Genomic DNA, 27,239 nt, shown 5'->3' on the forward strand with positions numbered 1-27,239 from the left:
CCTCAGGCAATCACATTCAGCTCTTAATGCGGGGGTCCCGTCAGTGGCGTAGAGGTAAGTATATATATATATATATATATATATATATATATATATATATATATATATATATATATATATTTTCTACACTAATGCTGACATCCACTGTGAATGCAGTGAACAAAGCTCCAAAACCCCAGCTATAATACCATAGCATGATTTGGTGCAGCAACTACCTCATCTCCATCTCATATTATTATAGTGCAGTTCTGGAAGGGGTTAAAGTTTAATGGTGAATATTTCTAAGATGGAGCCACTGCATTGTGGACAGTGCTTTGACAGTCATCCATAGCAGCTTCTTATTAGCCGATCGGTAGTGGTCCCAAGTGGTGGACCCTGTCAATCTACTATTGGCGAACTATCCTGGAAAACACCTCTAACCATTAACCCCTTGAGTGGCGGGTTTCCTACCACCCTGTCGTGCCCACCAGGGCAGGTTTTTTAAAATGGTCTAATCATTGATTTTCAACTAATTTTGCAGTTGCGCCTCAAGAGCCATAACTTTTTCATTTTTCCATTGACATGGCCATATAAGGGCTTGTTTTTTGCGGGACAAGTTGTGATTTTTTTAAACAGGGGGGAGGAAAAAAAGAAATGGGGAAAAAAGAAAAAAAGGGGCCATGTCATTAAGGGGTTAAAGAAAGTATTAACTTCCTTCTCTGGGTCATTACGACGCATGGATACCACATGTGTGATTGTATTTTTGATTTTTTACAAAGTAAAGGGAGACAAGTGTTTTTATAATTTTTTTAATTTTTATTTTTTTATTGTTTTTTATTTTTATTTAATTTTTTTTTAGGGGACTTCCACAGGGACCCATTAGGACCCCCTGATCACATTCCGGGGGTCCGATGGTGACAGCCCTTTACATGCTGCAGTGACAGCCCTTTACATGCTGCAGTCACATACACTGCCGCATGTAAAGGGTTAACACAGCAGAGATCGGAGGTTTTCTCTGACCTCTGCTGTAAGAGCAGGTACCTAGCTGTCCTCTGACAGCCAAGCACCAAGCTCTCCCTGCCACAGAGATCATCGGCTTGCTTCTGACAAGCCGATGGTCTCTATGGCAACCTGTAAACAAAGCAGGAGATTGCCGGCATATCGGCGATATCTTCTGCTGGTTTTTCAAAGCCCTTGGTTTGTTCTCTGTGGGATTGTGCAGGCAGAGCACCATGCCACAGCTTGTGGCATAGTGCTCTGCAGCTCCCATAGTGATACATAGCCCGGAAATCTTCCGGGCTATGTCGCTATGAGCAGTGGAGCTCGTCCCGGAAAATTTCCGGGTGTGCCACTCAAGGGGTTAAATGGTTGACTTATTTTATGCCCTAATGATCAACCAATTTTTCATTTTTTTCTCATCTTTGCACTCCAAAATCCATAACTTTTAAATTTTTTCCATCCACACAGCCAAACAAGCTTTTTGTGGAAAAAGTTTTTTTTTAATCAATTTGGGGTGCATAAAATGTATTGTATTCATTTTGTTATTCTTTTAGAAGGATTTGAAAAAAAATCTGCATTGTATTTTGGATTTCATCTTTAATGGCATTCGGCATGCAGAATAAATAATATGAAAACATTATTCTCAGGGTCACTATGATCTAGTGATACTTAAATTGATTGTTTTTTTATATTTTTATATTTTTGTACGCTAAAAACACCTTTTTAAAACATGTACTTTTGTGTCTCTGCATTTCAAGAGCTGTAAAATGTTTACTTCTCTATCGACAGAGCTCTCTGAGAGCTTGTTTTTTGTGGGATGAGCTCTAGTCTTCATTTATTCCATTTTTGGGAACATATAACATTTTGATACTTTTTTATTCGTTTTTTTAAAGGAAAGATAAACAAAATCTACAATTCTGCTATGATTTTTTTATTATGGCATACACTGTGTGGTATACGTAATATGTTCAATTCATTCAGCAGGTCAATACAATTACTCCAATAATGCCCATACCAAATGCATATAGCTTTTTTTTTACGTTTGCAACTTTTCCACCTTTTTCTAAAGAAAAAATATCTTTTATTTCTACCGCCGCATTCATACATGCCTAAAATGTTTGTTTATTCAACAATGGTCCTATGTGAGGTTTTTGTTGTAATTTGTAATGGTACTATTTTTTGATTCATAAGACTTTTTTATCACTGACTATTCCACTTTTTGTAAGGCAAATGGACAAAATTAGCTATTTTCTCCATGTTTTTTGTATTTTTTTTCACGGCTTGCACTATGTGGGTTAAATCATGTTCCAACTATTTTTGCTTAAGTAATTACAAATGCAACAATACCAAATTCATGCTGGTTTTTGGTTGCGTGTTTTTTTCTTTTACATACTGAGGGCTCAGTCAGGCGAGTGTTTTTTTCATGGATGTATAGGTCCGTGAAAACAAAATGCAAAACACACGTATTAAAAACGTGCGTCCAAAGCGGCAGACGTGCGTTGTTGTGCGGTCATACAAAGCTAAAATTTGTGTATGTAATTCGGCCCCATTAAAAGCAATAGAAGAGGATTGCTATCCCCTGCTGGGGCTGTGACAGCTGCAGCAGGGGATTCCTTGGATGTGAAACCCCTGGATGCTGTCACATCCAGGGGCTTCACCTTGTTGTCAATTGGGGCCAGTGGCAGCAGCGCCGCCCCCATTGAGAACATAGAGAGAAGATTGCCCTCCTCTGACACTGCTGTGACAGCTGTGGCAAGGGATTTTTTCATCCCCGTGGGGAGTCCCCACTTCACTGAACACTGTGACAGAGGAGCACAATGCTTTCCCATTGCTTTCAATGTGGCCGTTTGGCTGTGATTAGTCAAAGCGCTCAGCCAGTCAGAGGCAGCATTTCCAGGAGGTGGAGATTTTTCAATCCCTGGCCAGAAGAACATGAAGAAAAAGAAGAGCTGGGGACCCGCGGAGAAGACGCGCCAGAGCTGGCAGTGCTTCTAGGTGATGAATTATTATTTTTTTCCTGCAGCTAGGGCTTATTTAAGGACTTTGACAGTAGGATTTCTTACTGTCAAAGTCGCATCGACTCGCACGACAACTGCGTTTTTGTGCAAATTGAAAAACGCTGTCCTTTTTTTCCCCGAATGAATTTTATAGCATGTAAAAACCAGTCATGTGACCACTTTCATTGGAAAGCATTGGTTCTAAAAGATCCGTAAAAATGTGCCTATACATGTGTTTAAAATTCGCTCATCTGACTGAGCCCTAAGGGGGAAAGGCGGGGTTTTGACTTTTGTATTTTTTACTATTTTTTTACTTTTGTTTATACTTGTATCTCACTAGACGCCTTAAATTTAAACTTTTTATTGCTTTTATAATACATTACTATACAACAATATAGCGGTATAAGAGTGTGTTATAAAGGGATTATTCTTACTGCTATTATGAAGTCAGGAAGGAATTTTCCCCCTACATAGGGTAAATTGGCTTTTGCCTCATAAGGTTTTTTTTGCCTTCCTCTGGATCAACAAGGGTGGGGGTGGAAACAGTCTGAACTGGATGGACATTTGTCTTTTTTCAGCCTTACATACTATATTACTATGAAGCTTGGCCAGAGGCATCTCTTGGTGCCATATCCACGCATCACGGGGATCTGATGGGTGGCAGAGGGAGCCTTCTCGCTTTGTCAGCCTTTTACATGCAGCAGTCACATTGGCCCTATCATGTAATGGGTTAAACAGCAGGGATTAGAGATCCCTGCTGTTTGAGCCAGTCCTCTTCAACAGCCAAGCACCCGCTCCCCTTAGCACGGGAGACCCATGCCAGGCTTTTGATGCAGTGCTGTAAAAGGTGTATAGGTGGTCATTAAGGGGTTAAGCTTTATCTAAATTTATGTAGTGTTTTATAATCTATTATTCTAAGTAGAATTTGTTTTACCTATTTTTTTACAGTTAATACAGACCATAAGTGCTGTGGACAAAGATGAACCACCAGGAGGACAAAAGTTTTTCTTCAGCTTAGCATCAGTCAATCCAAACTTCACAGTCCAGGATAATGAAGGTACAGTTATGGTGGAGATATATATGTAATATGCAGATTACAAATTAAATATGTTAACTATTATTTTGCTTTGTATTTTTAAATCACAAACATTTATGCACCATTAAAGCTGTTATTTGGTATGCAGCATATTTTTTATTCATGTCATATTTTGATTGCATGGGCAATAACAATACAACTAAAATTAAAAGGTGAACTTGTGGTTGTGTAGGAATAAAAGGTAAAATAATGTATCTAAATTCTAAATAGTGTATGCCAATGTTGCTTTGTCTTTAAAGCACAAAACAAGTTACTCGAGTACAAAATGTTGTAAATTCTAATTCATATGGAAAAAGTAAAGCTCTAATTTAATTTTCGCATCTTATTTCTCCCAAGTTGAAAGAGGTTGATGCCTTTATGCATTAAAAAGACTGATAAACATCATGAACAATAAAAGTTACAGTATGCCAACCATTAAGTAAGCAAGGATGATAAATTTCCACATGCATTTTACTGTTGAGGCCTCGTTCACACGAGCGTCCATTCACGCGTACATAGATGTACACAAAACCGCGCATACACATGCATGCAAAAACATGCGTTAATGATGCACTGTGCACTATTGCTTTCAATGGGGCCGCTGATGCCAGCAGCCCCACTGAAAACAGTGGCCTGCTGGTAACCCCTGCAGTAATTTTCGGGAAAGGGCATAAAATATAAGCAAATATAATGAAAATCATCCCTGTGTAAGAAATAAAAGAAATATATACTCACCTCTCCACCGCTGTCGGGCTCAGGCACGTCTAGCTGCTCGTCTCCCTGCAGTGCTCTGAAGCTCTTTCAGCAGGCGGGGATTTAAAATCCCTGCCTGCTGAAAGGGCTGTACCTGATTGGCTGGGCGCTTAACCAATCACAGGCAGTGCTTCAGCCATTCATTGAATTCAATGAATGGCTAAGCGCTGCCTGTGATTGGCTGAGCACTGTGACCATTCACAGGCAGCGTTCAGCTGTCATTCAATGAATGGCTGAGCGCTGCGTGTGATTGGCTGAGCACTCAGCCAATCAGATACAGCCCTTTCAGCAGGCAGTGATTTTAAATCAGAGCAGCTCAGGAGGACTAAGCGGCTAGACACGCCAGAGCCCCACAGCGACGGTGGGGTAAATATATATATATATATATATATATATATATATATATATATAATTTTATTTTTTTACACATGCTAGGGATGATTTTTAGAAAATCACTGCAGGTGTTGCCAGCAGCCTTTTGCTTTCAATAGGGCTGCTGACAGCATTGAAATGAATGTGAAAACATTGCGGTCCTTTGCCACAGCTGTTACAGCTGTGACAGCTGTGGCTAGCGTTTCTTTACGCTGTGCTGTCACATTCTTTACACAGTGCTGTCACAGTGTTCAGTGATAAGCAGACTCCCCGCGGAGAATATTGATTTGCAGCACGGACGTATAGTGCACGCATGTCCTATCTTTTGCCTATGCACACGTTTGCCTGTAAAACACGGACATGTGAACACATCATAGGAAACCAATAGTTCTAAATAGACACACAGTTTTGCGCGAGTGTATGTGCGCGCGTAAACACGCTCTTCTGAACGAGGCCATGATTGAAGGAATTTCGGCAGAAAAAAACAATTGTTTAAATCAAGTTTTTACATGAAAGATTTTTAGTGGTATGCTTTTTAAATTTCTATGTCACCATTTATGTAATTTAAAAAAATCCAGAAATATTAGTTTTCACATTGCTCACTGAGACTCACAGTAGGCTGACACTTCCTGTTTTACATAGTTCACTTCTCAGTAGGCATCTCATTATCATGACACAGCAGGAGTATAATGAAAAATATCATTTCTGTGTTAAAGAGATTATGTCATCAGAAAATGATCTATTGTATAAATCAAGTTTTTATACTTTATATTTTTAAGAATTTTGATGATTAAAAAAAAAATTATGTCATGATCTATACTTAAAGTCTTAAAATTTTGCAGTTTTTACACTGAATGTTACCATCCTGAACCTTACTAAAACCTTTAACATTTTAATAGCTTTGATCATGTCTCCCCTTCTTCATGGCTATACACATTAAGTTGTGTCTTTTTTTGGATAAGTTTTATGCTTAAAGGGGTTTACCAAGTTAATTTTCTTTCAAATACAGCTGACCATGCTCAAAAATAATGAATTAAACTAAAAAAGAATGCCGTAAACGAAACGCTGATATAGTTATACATGAATTAACATTCAACAGCCAGAATGACATGAAAAGAAAATATGTTTTTTTTCAGATTTCAATGCACTTTACTTCGGGCTGGTTGGCAAATTTTAGACTGGGAAGCAAGCACCCAGCACTGGGAACACAGTGCAAGTAGCCACACACAGCCAAACCTTGGCCACACAAATTACTGGCAAAATTGTTTGGCCATCAGCCTCAGAAGGTAGGCATGGTCTGCTTGTGTGCGGCCAGCCACGCCATGTCCTTCCATCCTCAAATTGTTTTTTTTTTAAAAATCAGATTTTTTTGAAAACTTTTTTGGTACAGCAATGACAAAATTCCAATTATCATTGAGAAATCATGGAAAAACAAAGACACATTTCTTCTGAAAATACGCTCTCAGACTCTGGAATGTATATATCAACATAAAATAAATGACAAAATAGAACATGGGCTTCAAGAAGGAGACAAATATAGCTTTTTTTGTGATGAAACCCGCTAATAAGAAGGTACAATAAAAAGGGAGAAAAGAGAAATTAGGTAAAGGACAAGGAAAGGTGGGGAGAGAAAAGGGGAAGGGAGGGTATGGGTGAGGGGCTTTTGGGGTGGGAACCACGTCTCACTTGTCCAGGTCTGCGGTGAGTCTAACACTCTGCCATGAGCTCCAAATCTGGAGAAAATTATTATGCATATTCCTAGACCAGCTGTGCAATTCCTGAAGGTTATAAAGCAGATCCATCCTCTCTTTCCATTGAGCCAGCATGGGCAGGAGGCTTTGTTGCCAAAGTAGAGGGATTAAAGCTTTAGCCGCGTCTAAAAGAAAAGCGATCAGCTTATTCTTCAAGGGGAGAAAAGATTTAAAAGGCTTCCACAGAAAGACCATCTCTGGGAAAATGGATAAACTAGGTGAGATCTTCTGCAAGGCTCTCTCTATCCCATTCTAAAAGGGTGTCAAAATCAGGCACCTCCACCATATGTGTAAATAGGAGCCTACATCATTCTTGCATCTCCAACAATTTCCATGAGAGGCCAGTTTATAATCAAAGAGCCATTGCGGAGTTTTATACCCTCTGACTAGAAGTTTATATACAACTCCTGTGATAGAATGCACGGGGAGAGGCCAAAGGACGTACTTAGAATTAACTTAGTCTCACTCGTAGAGAGGGAGATCCCCAAATCTTTCTCTCAGGAAATGAGAAAGGCTGGTTTGCTTATCAACGGCGGAATAATTAAATTTTTGCGCAGATAAGACATTTTTCTAGAGTTAGGTTTGCTCTCACTTAGCGCCCCTTCAAAAGGGGTTCGGGGTCTCGTGGATTTGTATGACCTAAGGAACTCTCCTAACATTCCAACTACCTGAGCCTTGTGCAAAAAGGAAAAGTTCTGTGATGGCAGAAGAGCTTGTAAAATTGCAGACGGGGATAGGTGGGCTAAAGCTTGCAAATTACTCAGGGTAAGCGACTCGAATTTCCTCCACACTGAGATAGTACCTGGGTTGAAAGGGTGGTTGAGCACTTTGTAAATAGAGCACAATGGTAAGAGCGGAGAGGGCCCAGGGGCCAAGTCCGGCCTGAGCTCATCCCAGACTCCACACAGACCTCTAAGCAAGGGGTTAAAACTCCTAGCTCTGTAATGACTCCTTGATGGTAGCCAAAGGTCTTCAACAAGAGAATCCCCTCCATAACCCTTAATTAGGCCTGGAAGTATTTTGTCCCTAGTCAGATGGACCAGATCCATCCAATAGCACAGTTGGGAAGCACGATAGAAATCACATACATTGGGTAGATCAATGCCACCCTCTGATCCTCTCCTGATCATCAAACTGTAAGCCAGTCTCATTCTCTTCTGCCTCCAAACAAAGCCAGAAAAGGAAGAACGGAATGTCTTGAAGAAACTCACTGGCAGATGAATCTTATATAGGATAATTGAGAGAATGTAAGATTTAACAGCATTCTTCCTGCTGAACCAGGAAATAAAGGGGACATCATAAGATCTTGGAAGATATCCAAACAATGGTTCAAAATTAGTATTATGTAAGTCTTCGGCCTTTTTTGTTAATTTCACTCCAATATAGTCCAATGAGGTCTCCGACCACAAAGGAAGAGTCAGTCTTTAAAGCTTCACATCGAGCCGCGGGAATGGAAATATTCAAGACTGTAGATTTTGAGAAATTGATCCTAAAATTAGACACACGACCGAACTCCCTAAGCTGTTCAATAAGTCTAGGGAGACTCTTTTCAGTGTCAGTTATCGAAAACACAATATTGTCAGCGTACGCCGCTGTAGAGCGGGAATGGTCTCCAAAATTCAAGCCCCGGATATTAAAATCTTGTCTGACCTTTAAAAGTAGGGGTTCCAACGCCAAGATAAAGAGTGATGTGTGCCATTTCTTATGTCAAAGGGAGGGGAGAGAATATCATTAATTTTGAGTCTCGCACATGGGCAGACATAGAGAGAAAAAATAGCAGAGACAAACTCGATTGGAAAGTTGAAGCAACATAAAACTCTTTCCATATAGCCCCAATCGACTCTGTCAAATGCCATTTCAGCATCAGTACCTACTAAGGCTAGGGATATATTATGAAACTAAGCATAGCGAGCTGCATGGAGTAATCTAGGGCAGTTATCTCTACCCTCCCTCTCACTGACAAAGCCAGCCTGTTCTCCATTAATCAGGGACGGCATAAGGGCTTCTATTCTTTTAGCAAGGAGTTTGGCCCATAGTTTCATTTCCAAATTGATTAAGGAAATTGGCAAGTAACTTCCACAAAGTTCGGGATCTTTATTGTCTTTGTGGATCAGGGTAATGTGGGCCTCCTGAGATTGTTTTGGCAGGGATGCTCCCTGTAAGAGGTCGTTAAAAAGTTCAGTCAATCTGGGCTCTAAGATGGATTGGAAAGTTTTATAGTAGTATATGGTTAAAGAATCTGGGCTAGGACTTTTGTTCGGTGGTCAAGAAGCTAATAGTTTTTCGACCTCCACTTGAGTAACGGGGGTGATTAAGGAGGACGCCTCATTAGTGATTAGTTTTGGCATATGTACCTGCTGTAGAAAAGAATCTATCAGGTTGGTAGAGTGCATTCTCGCTGGTCAGAAGACTGCCCTTAAGATCATAGAGGTTAAAGTAGTAATTCTGAAATTCTTTAGCTATGTCGGTGGATGAAGTCACCGAGTCACCCGTGGGAGTTTTCTTAGAGTTAATTACATTTTTTGCACAGACTTTTTTAATTAGAGAAGACATAAATTTACTCCCTCTACTACCCTGGGCGTACACTACATGTTTCAGATGAAGTTGTTTTTTATTAAATTTGGATTCTAGGGATTGCCTTAAATCATTCCTCAGTACCGTCAATCTCTCCAAATTATTTGTTGTTTGTGAGAGCTTTGTTGTCTGTTCCAGTTTTGCTATCAGAGCTAATTTCTCATCAATTTCTTTTTTAAGACGTTTTTTAGTTCTGGAGCCCAAAGCTATTAGCAGGCCACGCACAAAGGATTTATGGGCCTCCGAAACTATCGGGATCTGCAAATCACTTTCAGCATTGAGGTGGAAATATTCTTCTATCGATTTGCGTAATTGTTCTCTCCCCTCTCATGAATCCAAGAGAGATGCATTGAGTCTCCATCTCCATTCTCGTGAAAATGGCCGAGGCGATCGAAGCACAATGTGCACTGGGGCATGGTCAGAGACTGTCATTGGATCTATCCCGGCTTTAGCTAGCAATGCAAGCAGAGGAGATAAAAATATAGCCCAATCTCTGAAAAGAGGAGTGGATTGGGGAAAAGAAGGAATAATCCTTGGTTGATGGATACAAGGAGTACCAATCGTCAACCACTCCTAGCTCTGGTATCTGTTGAGTTTCCTCAGCCTAATTTTAGATATCTGTGAGCGACCTACAGAGGAATCCAGTAAAGGATTGAGAGTGGCATTGAAATCTCCTGCTAGAACCAGCTGTCCTACCGTACAATGTTTTAGAACCTCTAATTGTTTGAGTAACCCAGGAATCTGGTCAACACTAGGGGCATATAGGTTGGCAAAGGTCATTTTAACATTATTTAAAGAACCCTTTAAAAAGGAACTATTTGCTCTCCATCCCTATACTGGGCCTCATTTACAAAATTAAGAATTTTATGGAAGAGGATTGACACCCCCTTGGAAGCTGATGTTGGATGGGCACTGTGGAAGGCTTGAGGAAAATGTCTACCTGGCAGCAAGAAGCATTTATCTCTTTTAAAATGTGTTTCCTGAAGAAAGAGGATCTTGGTATCATACCTTTTGATGAGAAGAGCAATACTATGTCTTTTGAATGGCAAGTTGAGACCCCTGACATTGAAGGATGTGAGACGTAGCTCCCCCATGACACCTGTACTAAAGCGAATCCCTCACACCTGTACTAAAGCAAAGTGAGACAATACAATGTGAGGTTAGAGTACACATGCTTTTACAATCTAAGAAACTTTACAAAATGTCCCCTTAGGAGGTTCCAGGAAAGGGTAAAAGGGAAAGGAGAGGAGGAAGGAAAGTTTGTGTGTGTGTGTGGGGGGGGGGGGGGGGGAGAAAATGGAGAAACTAAAGGAAAAAACTAAAGAAAATTGTCAGCAGAACAAATCTGCTGAGAATTAGCACTTAAGAAGGAAGAAGGAGCTTCAGCACCCCTAAAACTTCCTCCGAGAGAGTGGGAGAGCCACAGAGAAGTAGAAGAATCACTTTGACTATGGAAAGAGAAAAAATGTAACACAGCCTGACCTGACAGGCACAACCTCGGACCCCTGCTATAAGGGGAAGAACAGAGCAAATAACCTCTACCATTAATGTAGCAATTAAATAACCATAACTGGTGCAATAGTTTGGTTAAAATAAATAAGAACAGTGAGACAATAAAACAGGAAACAGAGAGGGGACGCATGTGAACCCCTCCCTAGGATCTAGAGCGAGACCGACCACCAACGCGCCCATCACAACCCAATTCAGGGGCAACGGTACAGAGCACTAGAGGCCGGGGCTCATCCACATCCAAACCACAGACTGAGAAAAATGAATGGGACATAAGCCGGCAGAGGACTTTACCACAAACAAGTCAGGCCTGTAATGGGGGGGTACAAAATAAAGATATTATTTCACATCAACTCGTCTCTGGATTTTTTCTTTTTGTCCTTGGGGGACTTAAAGTTGCCTGCCAAATGCCATCTCTCGGGAGTCTCCAGCCTTGAAAACTGTGGAGGGTCAGGAAGTGTCTCCCAGGAGGAAGATCAATAGGCTCGATGTTGAGCATCTGCCAGAATTTCTGAAGAATACGGATATTAAGCTTCTTCTCCTTGTGAGAGATGCCCAAACCGAAAGGAAAAGCCAGGCATATTTTATGTCTTTGGACTTTAAAATGTCCAGAAGAAGACGAAGGAGGTGGCGCTTTGCCAACGTAGAAGGAGCTAGGTCCTGAAAAATCTGTAAAGGAGCATCAGCAAAACTAAGGTCTCTGCAGTTTCTTGCGGTTCTTAGTATGGCGACTGCATCTGGAAAGGAAAGCAATTTACAGACAACGTCTCTGGGTGGCTCCGCAGCTCCTGGTAAAGGCCTCAGAGCTCTATGAATACGTTCGATTGTAATGGTGGCCGCTCTGTCAGCCCCCAAAAGGGATTCAAAGATTTCTTTAGCAATCTTCAGCAAGCACTCCGCTGAATGTGTCTCCGGTAGACCCTTGATGTGCACATTGCTGCACCTGTTTCTATTTTCAAGGTCCTCTTGCATTAACAGTGCCCTATTTATATGGGAGTGTTGCACTTTAAGGACTTGTTCTACTTGCAACAAGTGTGTGGTAATGGAAGCAGATGAAGCCTTCAGCCCCTCCAACCAGCAGCCCATCTGTCTGATTTCATCCTTTATCTCCGCCAGATCAGAGCTAATAGGGCGCAGGGTTTGAGAGATAAGATCTCTCATAAAGCCCCTGGAGAAGCTTTCACAGTCCTCCCCATCTGAGGATGCCTCCCCCTCCTCCCCCTTACTGTGTGAAGGAATGGGCTCCTGAGCCTGCGCCATCTTGGAGGGTGCCCACGGGGACTGAGCGCTCCGTTCCTTGGAGAAGCACTGCATGTCAGGCTGTCCTCTTGACGGTTGGGGAGTTGCCTGTAGATCTGTGCCTCTTTCTTTGCCGATCTTCCACATCTTAGCTTATTTCAGCTGCTGAAAAGGTTCCCAGAAGGTGCCGTTGTGATGGAGCGCTGCACTCAGGCGTCCATCTCACTCAGCGGCCAGGCTCCACCCCCCCTCAAATTGGTAATTAAACATGAGTACAGCACCAGAAAAAAAGTACATCACTGCAAAACTCAGTACATAAATATATCTTTAGAACTAAGCTCATAAGGTGAATACAGCAGAGTACAGTGAACACTGTAGTTGGGTGAAAGAAGTGAGGAATTGTTATGCGAGACAGTGTGCACCGTGCCGCATCAGACAGAACACAGAAGTCTTGTCAATGTGTGACAAAGGAAGCCACTGGTGTTTGGACTCTTGGGAGCTGGGTCAGATTGCCCTAAATACTTGCTGGGGCCTGGTCCAGAGGATACATGCCCCCTGACCCCTGGCCCAGCCCGTTCCTGAACATTACAGATTTTCTATAGTTCCAATGTCACAGAACCTAGACGATCTAAATAACCCATCTCTGCTGAAGTGTAATCACCTCTAATAACAGAGGATATGCTTGAAAAAGGCCTTCTAAGGCCGAAACAAAAGCTAGCTTTTTAAGACTATGTAATAATAAAATTTGATTTTTCATGAAGTTTTTGCATGTTGCCACATCCTCTCTACTACTTTTGCAACAGAGGATATGCTGTGACTCAGCTAAGCAGAACTGGACTACCGACCTGACATCAATGGTGACCACATTGAACACCTGTAAGGCGCATTAAAATTTTGAAGAGGTCCTCTATTTTTTATTTATTAAAGGGGTTCTGACATGAAAAAAAAAAATTTGTACTCACCTTGCCTGGCCTGGCCCGATCGCCAGGCATGTCCCCTCCAGCCGGCATCTTCTTCTGTGCCTTTAAAGCAGAGCAGGAGCGGTCAAAAAGACCGCTTCCTGCTCTGGTCCGTCCGTCAGGCACTTCCGAGGTCAACGGACGGACCGCCACAGCAAACACGTCACAAGCAGTGCTTGCTGTGGGCGGCCCGTCCGTCCGGCTGAACTCCGGAGTGCTGCGCATGCGCAGTGGAGACGCGGCCCGTCCTGACTCCTGTCAGAGGGCACCTCTCCACTGCGCATGCGCGCGATCCCGGAGCGGCGCGGCTGCTGGAGGAAGAAGACTGCCTGCCGGGAGGCATACTAGCACTTTCTGCTTAGGTTAAGCAGCGCTGCTGATTAGAGCCACCTGATTGGCTCTTCGGCACCACGTGACTGCACAGCGTGCACCAATCAGGTGGCTCTAGTCAGGCTGCTTAACCTAAGCAGAAAGTGCTAATATGCTGTCGGGAGATGACCCCCCGATGTCAACAACAACAGGTAAGTATAAGATTTTTATGCTTTAGCAGCCATTAACCCATGGGTTCCCTGGGTCCATTAGGCAGACCAGGGAACAATGGCTGCTAAAGCATAAAAAAATTATTCATGTCAGAACCCCTTTAATGTCACTCTGACTGTTACATGTCAATCTACGTATGAAAAAAATCAGCATTATTTTTGTACACACACACACACACACACACACATATATATATATATATATATATATATATATATATATATATATATATATATATATATATATATAGTGGTGATGCAATACACAAGATGCCCTTTAAGGGGTCTGAAAACAGGCAGGCTGAGGCTAATTAACTGGATCATCTGTCTGGGTGTGCTTGGAGGATTTAAAACCTACAGCTACACTGCTGAAGAGGAAAGAGATAGCTTAGGATGGACTGAGAGGTCTGCAACCTCTGTATGTCAGATAAATTGAACACTGAAGAAACTTTCTCAGCCTTACCTGACATCTGACATTTAGGATAAGGACAATTTCTTTGTATCGCTAAGTGCGCAAAGCAAAGAAGAAAGTAATAGGGTTGAAGAAAGTGTGCAAGAATCAAATGAGGTGAAATTAACAGAAGTTACTGCTGTCCTAAATAAAGAAATTGAGCAAATGAATGAATGTGTATCTCAGAGTAAAATAAGTGCACATGCTGCTGATAAAGTGCAGAGTGAACAAACTGCTCCTGCAGCAGTTGAATAGTTAAGTGATGTACAATCTGAAGTCTCCAATGTGGAAGCTGAGAAAGCTACAATTGCAATTGAGAGGCAAGATGATGGAAAAGCCAGTGCTGCTGTTAGTGAGGAACATATTGAAGAAGTTCCAACTGGGAATGATATATACACACTGAAGATCCCCAAGTAAGAGCTTTGACCCTTGAGGGTTAAGTCCTGTGATAAGGCCTATGACCTTTATCAGAAGGGGGGATATTCAGTAATGCAGATTGAGAGTAATTAGCTAGGACAGCTCTATGGGTGTTAGAGGAGTTTAAACCTTCAGCCACACTGCTGAAAAGGAGAGATAGCTTAGAAGAAGATGTGAGGGCTGCAAGCCTAAGGTCCGCTGCAAACCAAGCAGTGGGAATACCACGAGTCTGACAGCAGAGGATGCCCCTAGACTGACACCCTGGTGGGGTACAGTGTTTGGACATTGATATGTTGTGGTGCTAATGATTGCTAATAGCTGTGATCTATTAAATGAAATGCTTCACAGGGAATAAGGTGGTTTCACACCTGAGACCGAGGTTATGCTTTCCTCATGACTAAATTGCTCCATCTAAGGATGGAACCGTACAGCGCTGAATGGACCCCATTGACTATAAGGAGTTCTGTTCGTTTTTCGTTTAGGTGCCCTGCTTTTGGACAGAAGATAAAATGCTCAATGCACCGCTTTTTCTTCTGGTATTTTAGCCGGATCTGTGGTGGAATCCAATGTAGATATGAAACCAGCCTCAGATGTATGGAGTATATTACTTCTGCTAGTTTCTTCTAAGGCCTTAGTCCCTCGGGCGTTTTTTCCCGCGATTTGCGGATCGCATGACGAATGCGCATCCGCAAATCGCGTGACCGGGGCCAAAAAAAATCGCCCGAAAATACTGCTCCTAGCCGCGTTTCAATAGAAACGGGCCGGAGCTTTCCAGCGCATTGAATTCAATGGAGCCGGCAATACAGCTGGCTCCATTGAAAGCAATGCGCTGCGGGCGAGCGAGGGATGAATTGTCGGGAAGGGCTTAAATATATAAGCCCTTCCCTGAAATTCATCCAGAAATGTGTAAAAATAAAAATAAAAAATATATACTCACCTGGTCCCGGCAGACGGAGTTCAGCCGCGGCCGGCGACAGTTCTCCTGAACTGCTCTCTGTAGTATTCAGCAGCCGGGGATTTAATATCCCGGCTGCTGAATGAGCTGCCTCTGATTGGTCACAGCCTGACCAATCAGAGGCAGCTCTCACTCACACCCATTCATGAATTCATGAAGAATGATTTGTCTAGTATATGTTCTCAATGGGGTCGGCGCTGCTGCCGCCGGCCCCATTGAGCGCATATAGAGAAGAGAACAGGAATCGCAGATCGCAGATAGGTGCGATCTGCGATTTCTGTTCTATAATTTATCGGACGAGCGCATAAAAAGCGCTCATGTGTCCGATACCATTGCAAAGCAATGGTTTTAAAAAACCGCCGGACGCATGCGCATGCGCAAATCGCGCGAAAAAACGCCCGTCTGACTGAGCCCTAAGAGTGCTCTTCTAAGAGTGGTTTCACAGGCATTCACATTTGGAAAAAACACAAAAATAGATGCAGCGAGCCCTTCCATTTCTCATTCTCTTTGAATCTACTCTTAGCTTTGGCTAGAAAAAAAAGGAAAAACTTTAGTTGCCTATTTCCAATAAAATGCTGTGTGTGAAAGTACTTTAATATTACTTGTATTACTAGATTTCAATTAAATTGTACCTCCACTTAATGAATAATGAGAGCAACAATTGTTATGTTTTCATCTTCAGATAACACAGCTCGAATCTTAACAAGAAGAAATGGATTTAACCGACATGAAATAAACAGTTATCTTCTACCAGTGGTCATATCTGACAATGATTACCCCATCCAAAGCAGTACTGGAACTTTAACTATAAGAGTATGTACATGTGATAATCAGGGAAATATGCAATCTTGCAGCGCTGAGGCCTTACTCCTACCTGCTGGTCTTAGTACAGGAGCATTAATTGCAATTCTTCTCTGCATCATTATACTTCTTCGTAAGTATTTGTGTTATTATTTATTATATCTGAAGTTCTATATTGCAAAAGGTTATATTATAAAGAAAGGACTATCAATACATATTCAGTTGTACTTGTAAATGTTACTTTCTGATTATCTATAATTAATTGTTTTTTACTGTCACATCCCTTCTGTTTTCTCATAAGTGCAGTTATATATGTACAGAGAGAAAAATAGACAATGCCCACATAGTGGAGGTGGAGCCACGGCTCTACAAGAACCAGTACAGTCATAAGGATATTAACGAAGAGCAATGTCCTGTTAGGGTTGTAATGTACACTGAAAAGCCACTTTATTACAGACATCTGCCTTTTCACATTTGGAGATTCCCTGTCTGTAAAATAGACATGTGACCCCAGAATGCAAGACAAAATCATGAACGTTTTCCGTGGTTTAGGTTCAATTGGAATCAACATTAGAATCAAGTGATCTGAGTAACTTTGATTAAGACATCCTCATCAGAGCTAGACTTACCTGAGTCAATATTTCAAAAACTGCTAATCTTGTGGGATTTTTTATGCAACAATGGAAAATTGTGATTGAGTAAAAACACTGAGGAAAAGGACATAAACAACAAAGAGGAGGTCAAGTATCATTCTGACAAACAGGCAGTTTACCATCAAGGAAATTGCAAATACAAGGTTACTGCGTCACCTAATGTGTCCAAATACATAACTTGGTATTACTTAGCATAAATGGACTATGACAGCACATTTGAAGTGCCATTGTGGTCTAAGAGAAAGGCAAGACTCCAGTAGGCAAAACATCACAAAAATACATCACTGAGCAATGGAGAAAAGTTTCCTGGTCAGATGAATCCATGCTCCATGCTGATGGTAGGGTCAGAATTTGGTAAAAGCAGAATAAATCTGTGAATGCTTCCTGTTAGCTGTTCAGAGCATGTTAGTCCATCTATCTAGTTTGCAGCAACTGTAAGATAGTATCCTATCTGCATGACCAATATTCATGTAGAACAATTCCAACACTTAGTGGAATTTTTGCCATGATGTATTGATGTGGTTTTGAAGGCCAAAGGAAGTTCAATGCACTTTTTAGATGTGTATTTCAAATAAAAGGGACATATATTGTATATATCTGATATTACAATATCTACCTTTGAAGGGCTCACAGTCTGAAACAATACACAATGAAAACAAATATTACTTGTTATGTATCACCCAATATATCACTAGAGGGAAAGATGGCCACGCTCAGGCTCACGTATTTTGGCCATGTAATGTGAGCAGAATTGCTAGAAAAATCTATAATGCTTGGGCAGATCAGTGGCAAAAGAAGACCCGGACGCCAAAGGACACAATGGCCGATACTGTCAAATCTGAGACTGGCATGGATATCAACCAAGTGAAAGTAGCAGTGCAAAACCGAAAAACATGGAGGGAGCTCGCATTTAGGGTCACCGAGGGTCACGAACGACTAAACGGCTAACAACAACATGTAATACACCTTATGCTTATTCCCTCAGTGTAAGAAATCCAAAGTGAAATCTAAACACACTGTGTTTTTTTCAAATTCTTAGCATAGTCTAGCTGCTGAGGTAAAGCGGAGGATTCTCATCGCATATTAAATTTATTGCAATACTGTGAGTGAAATCTGTGGTGAAAATCCACATCAAAATCTGCAATAAAGCCATGTGTGGATATCATTGTGGATTTTGGTGGAAATGTTCATGTGCACTTACCCTAAGGGATTATTCCCTTGACCGTGGGCTCTACACTAGGCGGCACGGAGTGTAGTCGCGCCTGAATAAGGGGAATCCTTTCCCCTTTGCCAGCTTTTTAATCACCTTGCCAGACCACAGGAGTTTGAAAATAACCACGGGAAGAGAGGTGTCACCCGATCTTCCAATGCGTAGTTTAACTGTGTGCAAAAAGATATGGCAGGTCCTATCTTTCCCCGGCTATACAATTAATGGGTGGGAGAAGAGGTGGGGAAAACGAAACCACTGAAATCCCATTGATATCAGTGGTTTATTTTTGCCATTTTTTATAGCCATGATTATCGCAGCCGTATAAGGGGAGAAAACCATGTTTTTTTTTATCCAGACTGACCAAGAGATGAAGAGCTCTAACAGGGAATATGAAAATGGCACTTTTTTAACCAAAAAAGCCTTTAACGCCATTCTGGCATCCACTACACATGTACAGTGAATGTTGGATTTCATTATATGGAGCAGCTGCCAGCTGCAAGATTCCACTGGCATCAGCTAGTATTATAGATAACACTGATTATGGCTGTTTAACCATTTCGATGCCACTGTCAGTGATGAATTTAAAAGTCTGGACAAAGGTAGGGGCCCACTCGGTAACATAATTGGCCCACTCTGATGAGCTTGCAGGGTGTCATAGCAGCCTAGGATCTAGTGAAGGCTCCCAGACCTGCCACAGATTTCCTTCTATTAAGCTCTGCCTGTAGCAGGGCATAATAAAATGCTATTCTAAATGTAACAAACTGCAGCACCTAAGAATTGCATTATATTGTATACTAGCTGATATACCCGGCTTCGCCCGAGTTAATTTGGTACTGGTGTTTATCTGGTGTTCACACGGAAAATCTTATGAAGTCGTGCTTACTTTAGAGATACCGGAAAAACATATGTTCACCATTTTGCATAATTCTCTGTGTTACCCAGGAAACACCACGTGGAGGTAACCATGTGACGTTTACTTTATATAAAATGACATCAGGAAGTGAGAGAATTAGATTACGTACATAAAATTTGGACACTAATTCTTTTGCGCATAGAATTGAATATTCAAGTTGAGACCCATTAACTTTTCCTATCTATGACATAATCAATGCTCGTGCCAAATTTCCCGTTTTGTCGTGGAATTTCCTTTGTGGAACCACGCCTTACTCAATTAGGAATGATCACACCCTTCCAGATTGATTGATCAAAGGTATTGGACAGTGCGCACTATCCTGAAAGCATTCAGTCTGACACAAGTTCAGAAAAAAGTAACTTCCTGTTTATTTTTGGCGCGTAGCATGTTTTATAAGGCACAACACAACAGCCGTTTTGGGGCAGGCAAAGGTTACATGGACACAACGTGTTGGTTGATTATTGGATAAGCGTCTTCCTTCATCCGGTCATCTGGTACTGCCCGTCACGTGGTAGCAGATTGGGTAGGGCGGATACTATTTCGTATCCCACGTGTATTTTCACCGAAATGATTGGCTGTGTCGTCATGAGTTAGTAATAGCATAGACCTCCCATGTTATTCGCATCTGTTTCCCGTAAAATTGCTTAGGGGATTTTTGCGGTCTCTGGAAAGCGGTAGCTTGTCTCAAATGCGGTTAATTGTCTAATTTCTACTTCTCTTAATAACACATGCAGCTGGACAAACAGATATATTTATATATATATTGGTTGCGTGCTAAATTCCATCTTTGTCAGCAGAGTTATGAAAACAGATACTTTCATATAAGCATTGCCTAATATAAGTATTGCATAATTGTACGTACATTTCTATAGTTGAATCATCAGAACAGAATGCAAGCATTTTAATTGACAACTGTCCCCTGTGTCAAGGCCCACCAAACCCCAATACATAAAGATATATATATTGGGGTTGCCACCACAGACCCCCCTTGAAACTATCTGTTTCACCAAACTCGCCCTGCTCCATCCCACCCCCACCGCTAACTCTAGACTTGTATTGTGTTGTATACTGGAGCCATTGCGTTGTATACTGGAGCCATTGCTGTCATGGGGGTATAGGCTGGTTCAACATCATCGTATTCTGGATCTGTGATGACGACATTGGCATTGACAGTGGGCCTATTGCTGGACATCATAGTGAAACAGGTGGAGCAGGTAGATATCAGGGCCGGAATACACTGTATGCAACAACAAACAGAAATTAAAACCATTACAACGACAACAAAAACAGTTAGTATCTTCTTCATCAGAGTAAGCCCAAACCAGGACCCTGTCAACCAATCAAACCACCCTTGATCCGTTCCTTGTTTGATACTGGTGGCTAGATCTCTCAGGCGGTTGATCTGTTGGTGGATTGACGCAGAGTTGTCAGAGAGATTAAAACAACACATCCCTTCAAACTCTTCGAAACCGTGGTTCATAGTCATAAGGAGGTAATCAATGGTGGCTCTGTTCTGTAGGGTGGCTCTCCGTATATTTTGTACATCTAAGAGTAGTAGGTCCAGTGCCTGGGATGTGGCATTTAGGCCCTTTACCATGTCACAAGCTAAGCCGTTAATTACTCTTGTATTATGCTGGGCCAATGCGGGGGTGCCTAGAATACTGAGAGCTAGTGCAGTGTGCTCTGAGAAACTCAGTAGAGTAGGTGGTCCTACACAGTTATCGGCCAGGCCGTGGATGTCCCTCCGATCCCTAGGTGAGGGTGTGGGTGCCGGGGGGTCTGGCTTCTGATACATAAGGATACTCAGACGGGACAATGCACACGGTCCTCCTGTAATGTTGGCGGGGATATATGTGTACGTTAAATTGCCACAGGACAGGACCCATCCTACTGGTAGTTTGACATGTCTGGAGTGGCTGGGACTCCGAACTACCTTTCCACAAGACATGGTAGTCACTATCTTTTGACATTGTTCTTCAGTACGGGAGCAAAGTATTCGGGAATCACTAGTGACCACTTGGCCCCTCTCACATTTCCCAATGTACCGTGGATTACATGTGAAGTTGTAACATACCTCAGCCTGTGAGACATTTCTGACCTGGAACTCAGTCATATTGGACCAGTCAGCGTGTTCTACAGCTTTACAGTAGGGACAATATTCATATATGTTAATGAAGGTGTTATCTTGTATCACATCGCCTTCCCGCACATCATCATCATGTACCATTGCATAAATTGATCTCAATACATTTACTGGAGTGGGAATGGCCAGTAGGCAAGCTCGTAGAATATCTTCCCCGCTCCTTAATTTAGGCATGCACATATTAGTTATATTGATAACATCTCTGGCTAAATACTCCCACATATTGATATGACTTTCCTCCACCCATTTAGCCTGCTGTTTCTGGTTCTTCACTGAGGTACCCTTTCCGTCCCACATTACCAGAACCCCACATAGGAGAAGTGTTATGATAACTTGACCTAAATATTTCATGATGATTCGTCCTTCTGGGATGAAGCTTTCTTGCAGTGGCTTGCGTGGATCCAGGTAGGCTTCCCCTCTAGTTTCACTGAGGTGGCGGTAGTCAGCAACACCTGGAACGGACCGTCGAATCTGGGTTCAAGAGAGTTTTTTCTCAGGAACTTCTTTACGTACACCCAATCCCCGGGTTGTATGGAATGGGTGCCTGTGTCTTGGTCTGGGTCTGGAATGGAAGAGAAAACTCGTGCATGGACTTTAGTTATTTCTTTGGCGAGTGATATAACATACTTGGTCAGAACATCTGAGTGCAATTGTAACTGCTGAGGGAAATAACACCCTAGTCTGGGGACGGTCCTGAAAAGAATCTCATAAGGTGATAACTTATGCTTTCCCCTTGGTGTGTACCTCAAGCTATACAGTGCTATGGGAAGGATTTCTGGCCAGGGCATGCCAGTTTCTCGTGACATTTTGAGTATTTTTGTTTTCAAGGTACCGTTTAGTCTCTCTACCTTACCACTACTCTGGGGGTGATAGGGTGTGTGAAACAAAAGACTGCTGCCTAACGCCTGCCATATCTCTTTGGTGACGTTGGCGGTAAACGCTGGACCTTGATCACTTTCGATGACTTCAGGTATTCCGAAACGGCAAACTAACTCAGTTATGAGTTTCTTAGCGGTAGTTTTGGCAGTCATATTGGTACTTGCATATCCTTCTGCCCACCCAGAGAAGACATCCACCACTATTAGTGCGTATTCAAAGCGTCCTGATTTCGGCATTTGGATGTGGTCAATCTGGATCCGTTGGAATGGGTACAGTGGCTTGGCCAGGTGTTTTCTAGGTGTCTCTTCCATTTTTCCTGGATTACATTGGGCGCAAATGGTGCAAGATTTGCAGTACCTGTCCACCAACGTTGTGATGCCGGGCGCCAGGTAATATTTTTGGATCAAGGAGTTCATGAGCATCTTGGACAAATGGGTTGGGCCATGTGCCCACTGTACCACTGCTGGGTAGAAGCTTCTAGGCAAACATGGGCGGCCTGTCAGCGCAAACAGTCCCTGTTCGTCCTTCTTCACTCCCTTCTTCGTCAATTCTTCTTTTTCTTCCTTGCTCGCTCTCTTTTGTGCTTCTGTAAGGTAGTCTGGTCGTATCTTCTCATCCACACTGACCATCATGGACGGGTCTGGTTCCTCTGTTGATTCCACCCCTACCGGTAGTGCTTCCACCTGAATTCCAATTCTTCCAAACTCCCCCCTTGCAGCTCTTTTTGCTGCTTGGTCCGCTGTATGATTACCAACGGCCTCTTCAGTGTTCTTCTTGCTGTGAGCTTTCATTTTCAGTACGGCCACCTTCCGTGGCAGTTGGAGGGCATCCAGCAGGTGCCTGATGGCTTGATGATGCTTGACTGGGGTGCCTGCAGCTGTGAGGAATCCTCTAACTTTCCAGATCATCCCGAAGTCGTGTGCCACTCCATGAGCGTACCGTGAATCTGTGTAGATGTTGGCTGTATGATCCTGGGCCACCTCACACGCCCGTGTGAGGGCCTGTAGTTCAGCTTCTTGTGCTGATACGGTGGGAGGGAGTTGTTGAGCTTGGATTATTTTCGTGGTGGTGGTAACTGCGTAACCAGTATGGTACCGACTAGAGATGAGCGAACGTACTCGGATAGGCACTACTCGTCCGAGTAATGTGCCTTATCCGAGTACCGCTGTACTCGTGCTCAAAGATTCGGGGCGCTCTGCTGCTGACAGGTGAGTCGGAGCGGGGAGCGGGGCAGAGCGGCCGGGAGAGAAGGAGAGAAAGATCTCCCCTTCGTTCCTCCCCGCTCTCCCCTGCAGCTCCCCGCTCCGCAGCGCGTCCCGAATCTTTGAGCACGAGCACAGCGGTACTCGGATAAGGCACATTACTCGGACGAGTAGTGCCTATCCGAGTACGTTCGCTCATCTCTAGTACCGACCCATCTCATCGGCAAATCTGGAGCCGTCCACGAAGAGTGTGTAGTCTACGGGTTCCAGTGGTTTGTCATAGACTGATGGTAGATGAGAGATTTCCTGTTGCATCATCTTGACGCAGTCATGCGAAGAACGTGGAATGTCGTAGTAGGAGACAAACCCATTTGGTTTTTCTTCAGCATCATTCTCTTCTTCTTCGCCTTCCCCCTGAAGAATTGGAAGGAGAGTGGAAGGGTTGAGGACATTGCAACGTTGTAACGTGACATTCTCGGGAATCAACAGTGAGCATTGCAAACGTAGATGCCTAGCTGCTGATAGATGCTTCGGCTGTGTCTGGTTGAGTACGGCGGCAATGTCATGTGGAGCCAGGACAGTCAGAGGGTAACCCAACACAAGATCTGAAGTCTTGTCCAGCAAGACATGGGCTGCAAAGACTGCCCGTAGGCAGGAAGGTCCCGCTCTAGCCACCGGGTCGAGTCTGGCTGAGAAGTAGCCGATGGGTCGCGATTTTCCAGCATGCTTTTGAGTAAGGACCCCTGATGCGTGTCCCTGATTTTCGGACACAAACAGAGCAAATGGTTTGTCGTAGTCTGGTAGTCCCAATGCCGGTGCTTTAGAGATCAGGTGTGATCCTTCAGTGTGCTGAAATTTCTTGTCGAGTCTTCTGAGAGTGTACACGAGGTTTTGGCTTTTCCTCCTTCTTCACCGATCCTTCTGACATCTTCGTACAGGGGTTGCATCAGCAAAGAAGCCTCTGAAATCCAGGCTCTACAGTATGAGATCAGTCCCAGGAAAGCTTGAAGAGCCTTTTCAGATCGGGGAAGAGGCACTTGTTGAATGGCTGCGATCCGGTCTTCTGTTAAGTGTCGTACTCCTTGGGAAATGCAGTGGCCAAGGAAGATGACGGTGGTGCAGCACCACTGTAGCTTTGATTCTGACACTTTACATCCCTGATACGCCCGATAGCACAGAAGATCTTCAGAGGAGGAGGAGGCTGTGTCCAGATCGTCTGCACAAAGTAACAGGTCGTCCACGTATTGGAGTAAGACCACTGTGGGGTGTCCCTCCATCCATGGGTTTAGAATTAGATACATTGCTTTGGCGAACTGGCTGGGTGAATTCTGTGCACCCTGAGGCATTACAGTCCATGTGAGTTGGCCTCCGTTGTGCGTGAAGGCGAATAGGAACTGGCATGATGGGTCTAACGGGACTCCAAAAAAAGCGTTTGCCATATCGATAGCCGTGAAATACTTCGCTGTTGGCGGAATTCCAGACAGTAGCGTGTGTGGATTTGGCACCAAAGGAGTTTCCAATATGGTAGCCTGGTTCACTGCCCGTAGGTCTTGAACCATACAGTATTTGGTTGGTTCGCCCTTCGGTGTCTTCTTCTTCACCGGAAACAACGGGGTGTTGCATGGCGACTCACATGGCACAAGGGCTCCATTCTGGACCAGCATCTTAATCTGTTCGTCGATGGCTAGTGACACTGAGTGCTTCAGTGGATACTGTGGTCTTCTTGGGAACGGCATTCCGGGCTTCATCCTCACCATCACTGGTGGAACTCGCAGACGACCAATGTCCTCAGGTCCTTTTGACCACAGTGTATCAGGGATCCTTGCTTTCACTTCATCCGGAATTGTCTTTTGAACTTCTTGACAGGTCATGAGGAATGGTTCTGAGGCAAGTGTCATCTGGTCATCTTCAGATAGAGGGGAGGTAACCGTTATGCCACCGTCTTCAGTGTAGGCGATCGTAGCTTGAAGTCTTGATAGAAGGTCTGCTCCCAGTAGGTTGAGTGGTGAGGTCTTATGGATCACAAATCTTGCCAGGATGTTCTGTATGCCGACAGGAAGTGGCTTGCTTAGTGGGTTTTCAGACGGCCTTCCTCCTACCCCCACGGTCAGTATGGTATTGTCATCCAGCAGGTGCTTCAAGGGAAAATCGTCAGCACGAATGATACTCCTGGCTGCACCAGTGTTCAGTAAGAAGGTAGTTGGATTCCCTGCGATAGAAAGAGTTACTTGGGCTTGGGGTCCGGTATTATCTACTGCAGGGTTCTGCTGGAAAGAGGCCATACTGGAGACTGGCTTGCCTATGTCCTATTGGGTCGGGCCATGGTAGGATACCGGTGGTGGGGGTGGCAGTGGAGGCGGAAAGTCATCAGAAGATGTTGGTCCAGCCTGTCTTCTGGCCTGATTTGTTTGTCCGTGTTGTCCTGGTGGTGCGCGGCAGTCTCTCTTGAAATGCCCTTTGCGGCCACAATTATAGCATTTCATGGGTTGATTCCGATTCTGTGAGGTCCCTGTTGCCACCATGACAGGGGTAGGTCCGTTCCCCGCTACCCCCTTTGCAACTGGTAGCAGGACGTCGATGGCCAGGATCTTGTATACTGGTTTTGCTGCCATCAGTCCCTTTCTGATTGGGTCACGTAAACCAGAAACAAAAGCTGCGGAGAGCATCAATTGGTGTGTCCTGATTTGTGAGGAGAATCCGAGATCGTCAAAGAGTTGAATGAGGCGACCGTAGAATTTGTCCACGGATTCCCCTTTTTCTTGGGTCACGTCCTGCAGTGTGATAGCTTGATCCGCCAACCTGTCTTGCGCCCAGGCCTTCACTTGCTTGCAGAATTCCCTTCCGGAGGCATATGTTGTCTCTGGAGTAGCATTCTCACTCGTCGGATCGAGAGATTTCTGGATGACTGGCCAATACGTATCTCCAGCCTTTACTTCCGTCAAGGCCTGTAGATCCTTCCAGGTGGCCGAATAATTACGCTGGTACTGGACCAACTTCCTGAAGAAAGGCATGGGTTGCTTTTCTGGATCTGGTAATCCGGCCTGGAGAGTGGTGGCTTGGCTTGGAGTGAAGCTGACATATAGGAGTGGGGCGTCTGCCGCCATGAAGGGCATCCTGTGTGGTGCCAGCTGAGGCGTGATCTGTGGTGCCAGAGATTGATGTTCATCTTGTGTGAGGGAATCTTGGGATCCATAAGGGTCATCTTCTTGTGGAGACATGAAATGGACCTTAGGGGTAGATGTATTGGGGGGTGCAAAATTAAGTTGTTCTTGTATACTCGTGCGAGCTGCTGGGCTCTTGCGTAAGCTGGGTTTTGTTAGTGAGAATTGTTCTCCTGCTCCCCCTGAGGTTGTCGTCGCTGGGCGATGCTTTGGCCTTGCACCATAATCCTTGTTTGCCAAAATGCCATCCCGGCGGCGCACCATTGTCACAGGGGGGGGGGGGGGGTCGGCCTCGGAACTTCTCTCCAGACCTGGTGAGTCCTGTTTCCCCATCCTCCTCGCTGTCTGCCCATCGATCTTCATCTTCCTCCCTGGGTAGGGGTAGACCAAAGCCCCCCTGAGCTCCACCTTCACTTTCAATAGGTCCTGCGATCAGCTGATCCCCTGCGGTTGCCTGATCACCTGTAATTGGCTGGTCTGGAAACAGAGGAACAGCTTGCCTTTGTGCTTGCAACATTTGAGGATCTCACTGGATATAGTGGAGATATGGCAGGTGTGTTGCGTCTCTGAGGTGTAGCAATATGGCTGCCTTTATGGGTGGACAGCTGGGTACTAGGCCTCTGGGGTGTATTAAGATGGCCACCGTACGGAGTGGGTGGCCGTGCACTAGGCCTCTGAGGTGTATCAAAATGGCTGCCAGAGGAAGTG

The 27,239-nt window shown here is 43.8% G+C and overlaps 1 protein-coding gene across 1 annotated transcript in view; it reads left to right on the plus strand.

Moving 5' to 3' along the window:
* LOC136578963 (cadherin-10) overlaps positions 1 to 27,239 on the plus strand; it is a 356,335-nt gene that overhangs the window by 305,306 nt on the left and 23,790 nt on the right. The window contains exons 9-10 of the mRNA XM_066579189.1: positions 3,924 to 4,032; positions 16,252 to 16,503. Coding sequence (XP_066435286.1) covers positions 3,924 to 4,032; positions 16,252 to 16,503 — 361 coding nt within the window. The remainder of the gene's footprint in view (positions 1 to 3,923; positions 4,033 to 16,251; positions 16,504 to 27,239) is intronic.

This window comes from Eleutherodactylus coqui, chromosome 9 (genome assembly GCF_035609145.1).
Source record: "Eleutherodactylus coqui strain aEleCoq1 chromosome 9, aEleCoq1.hap1, whole genome shotgun sequence".
Classification (NCBI taxonomy): Eukaryota; Metazoa; Chordata; class Amphibia; order Anura; family Eleutherodactylidae; genus Eleutherodactylus; species Eleutherodactylus coqui.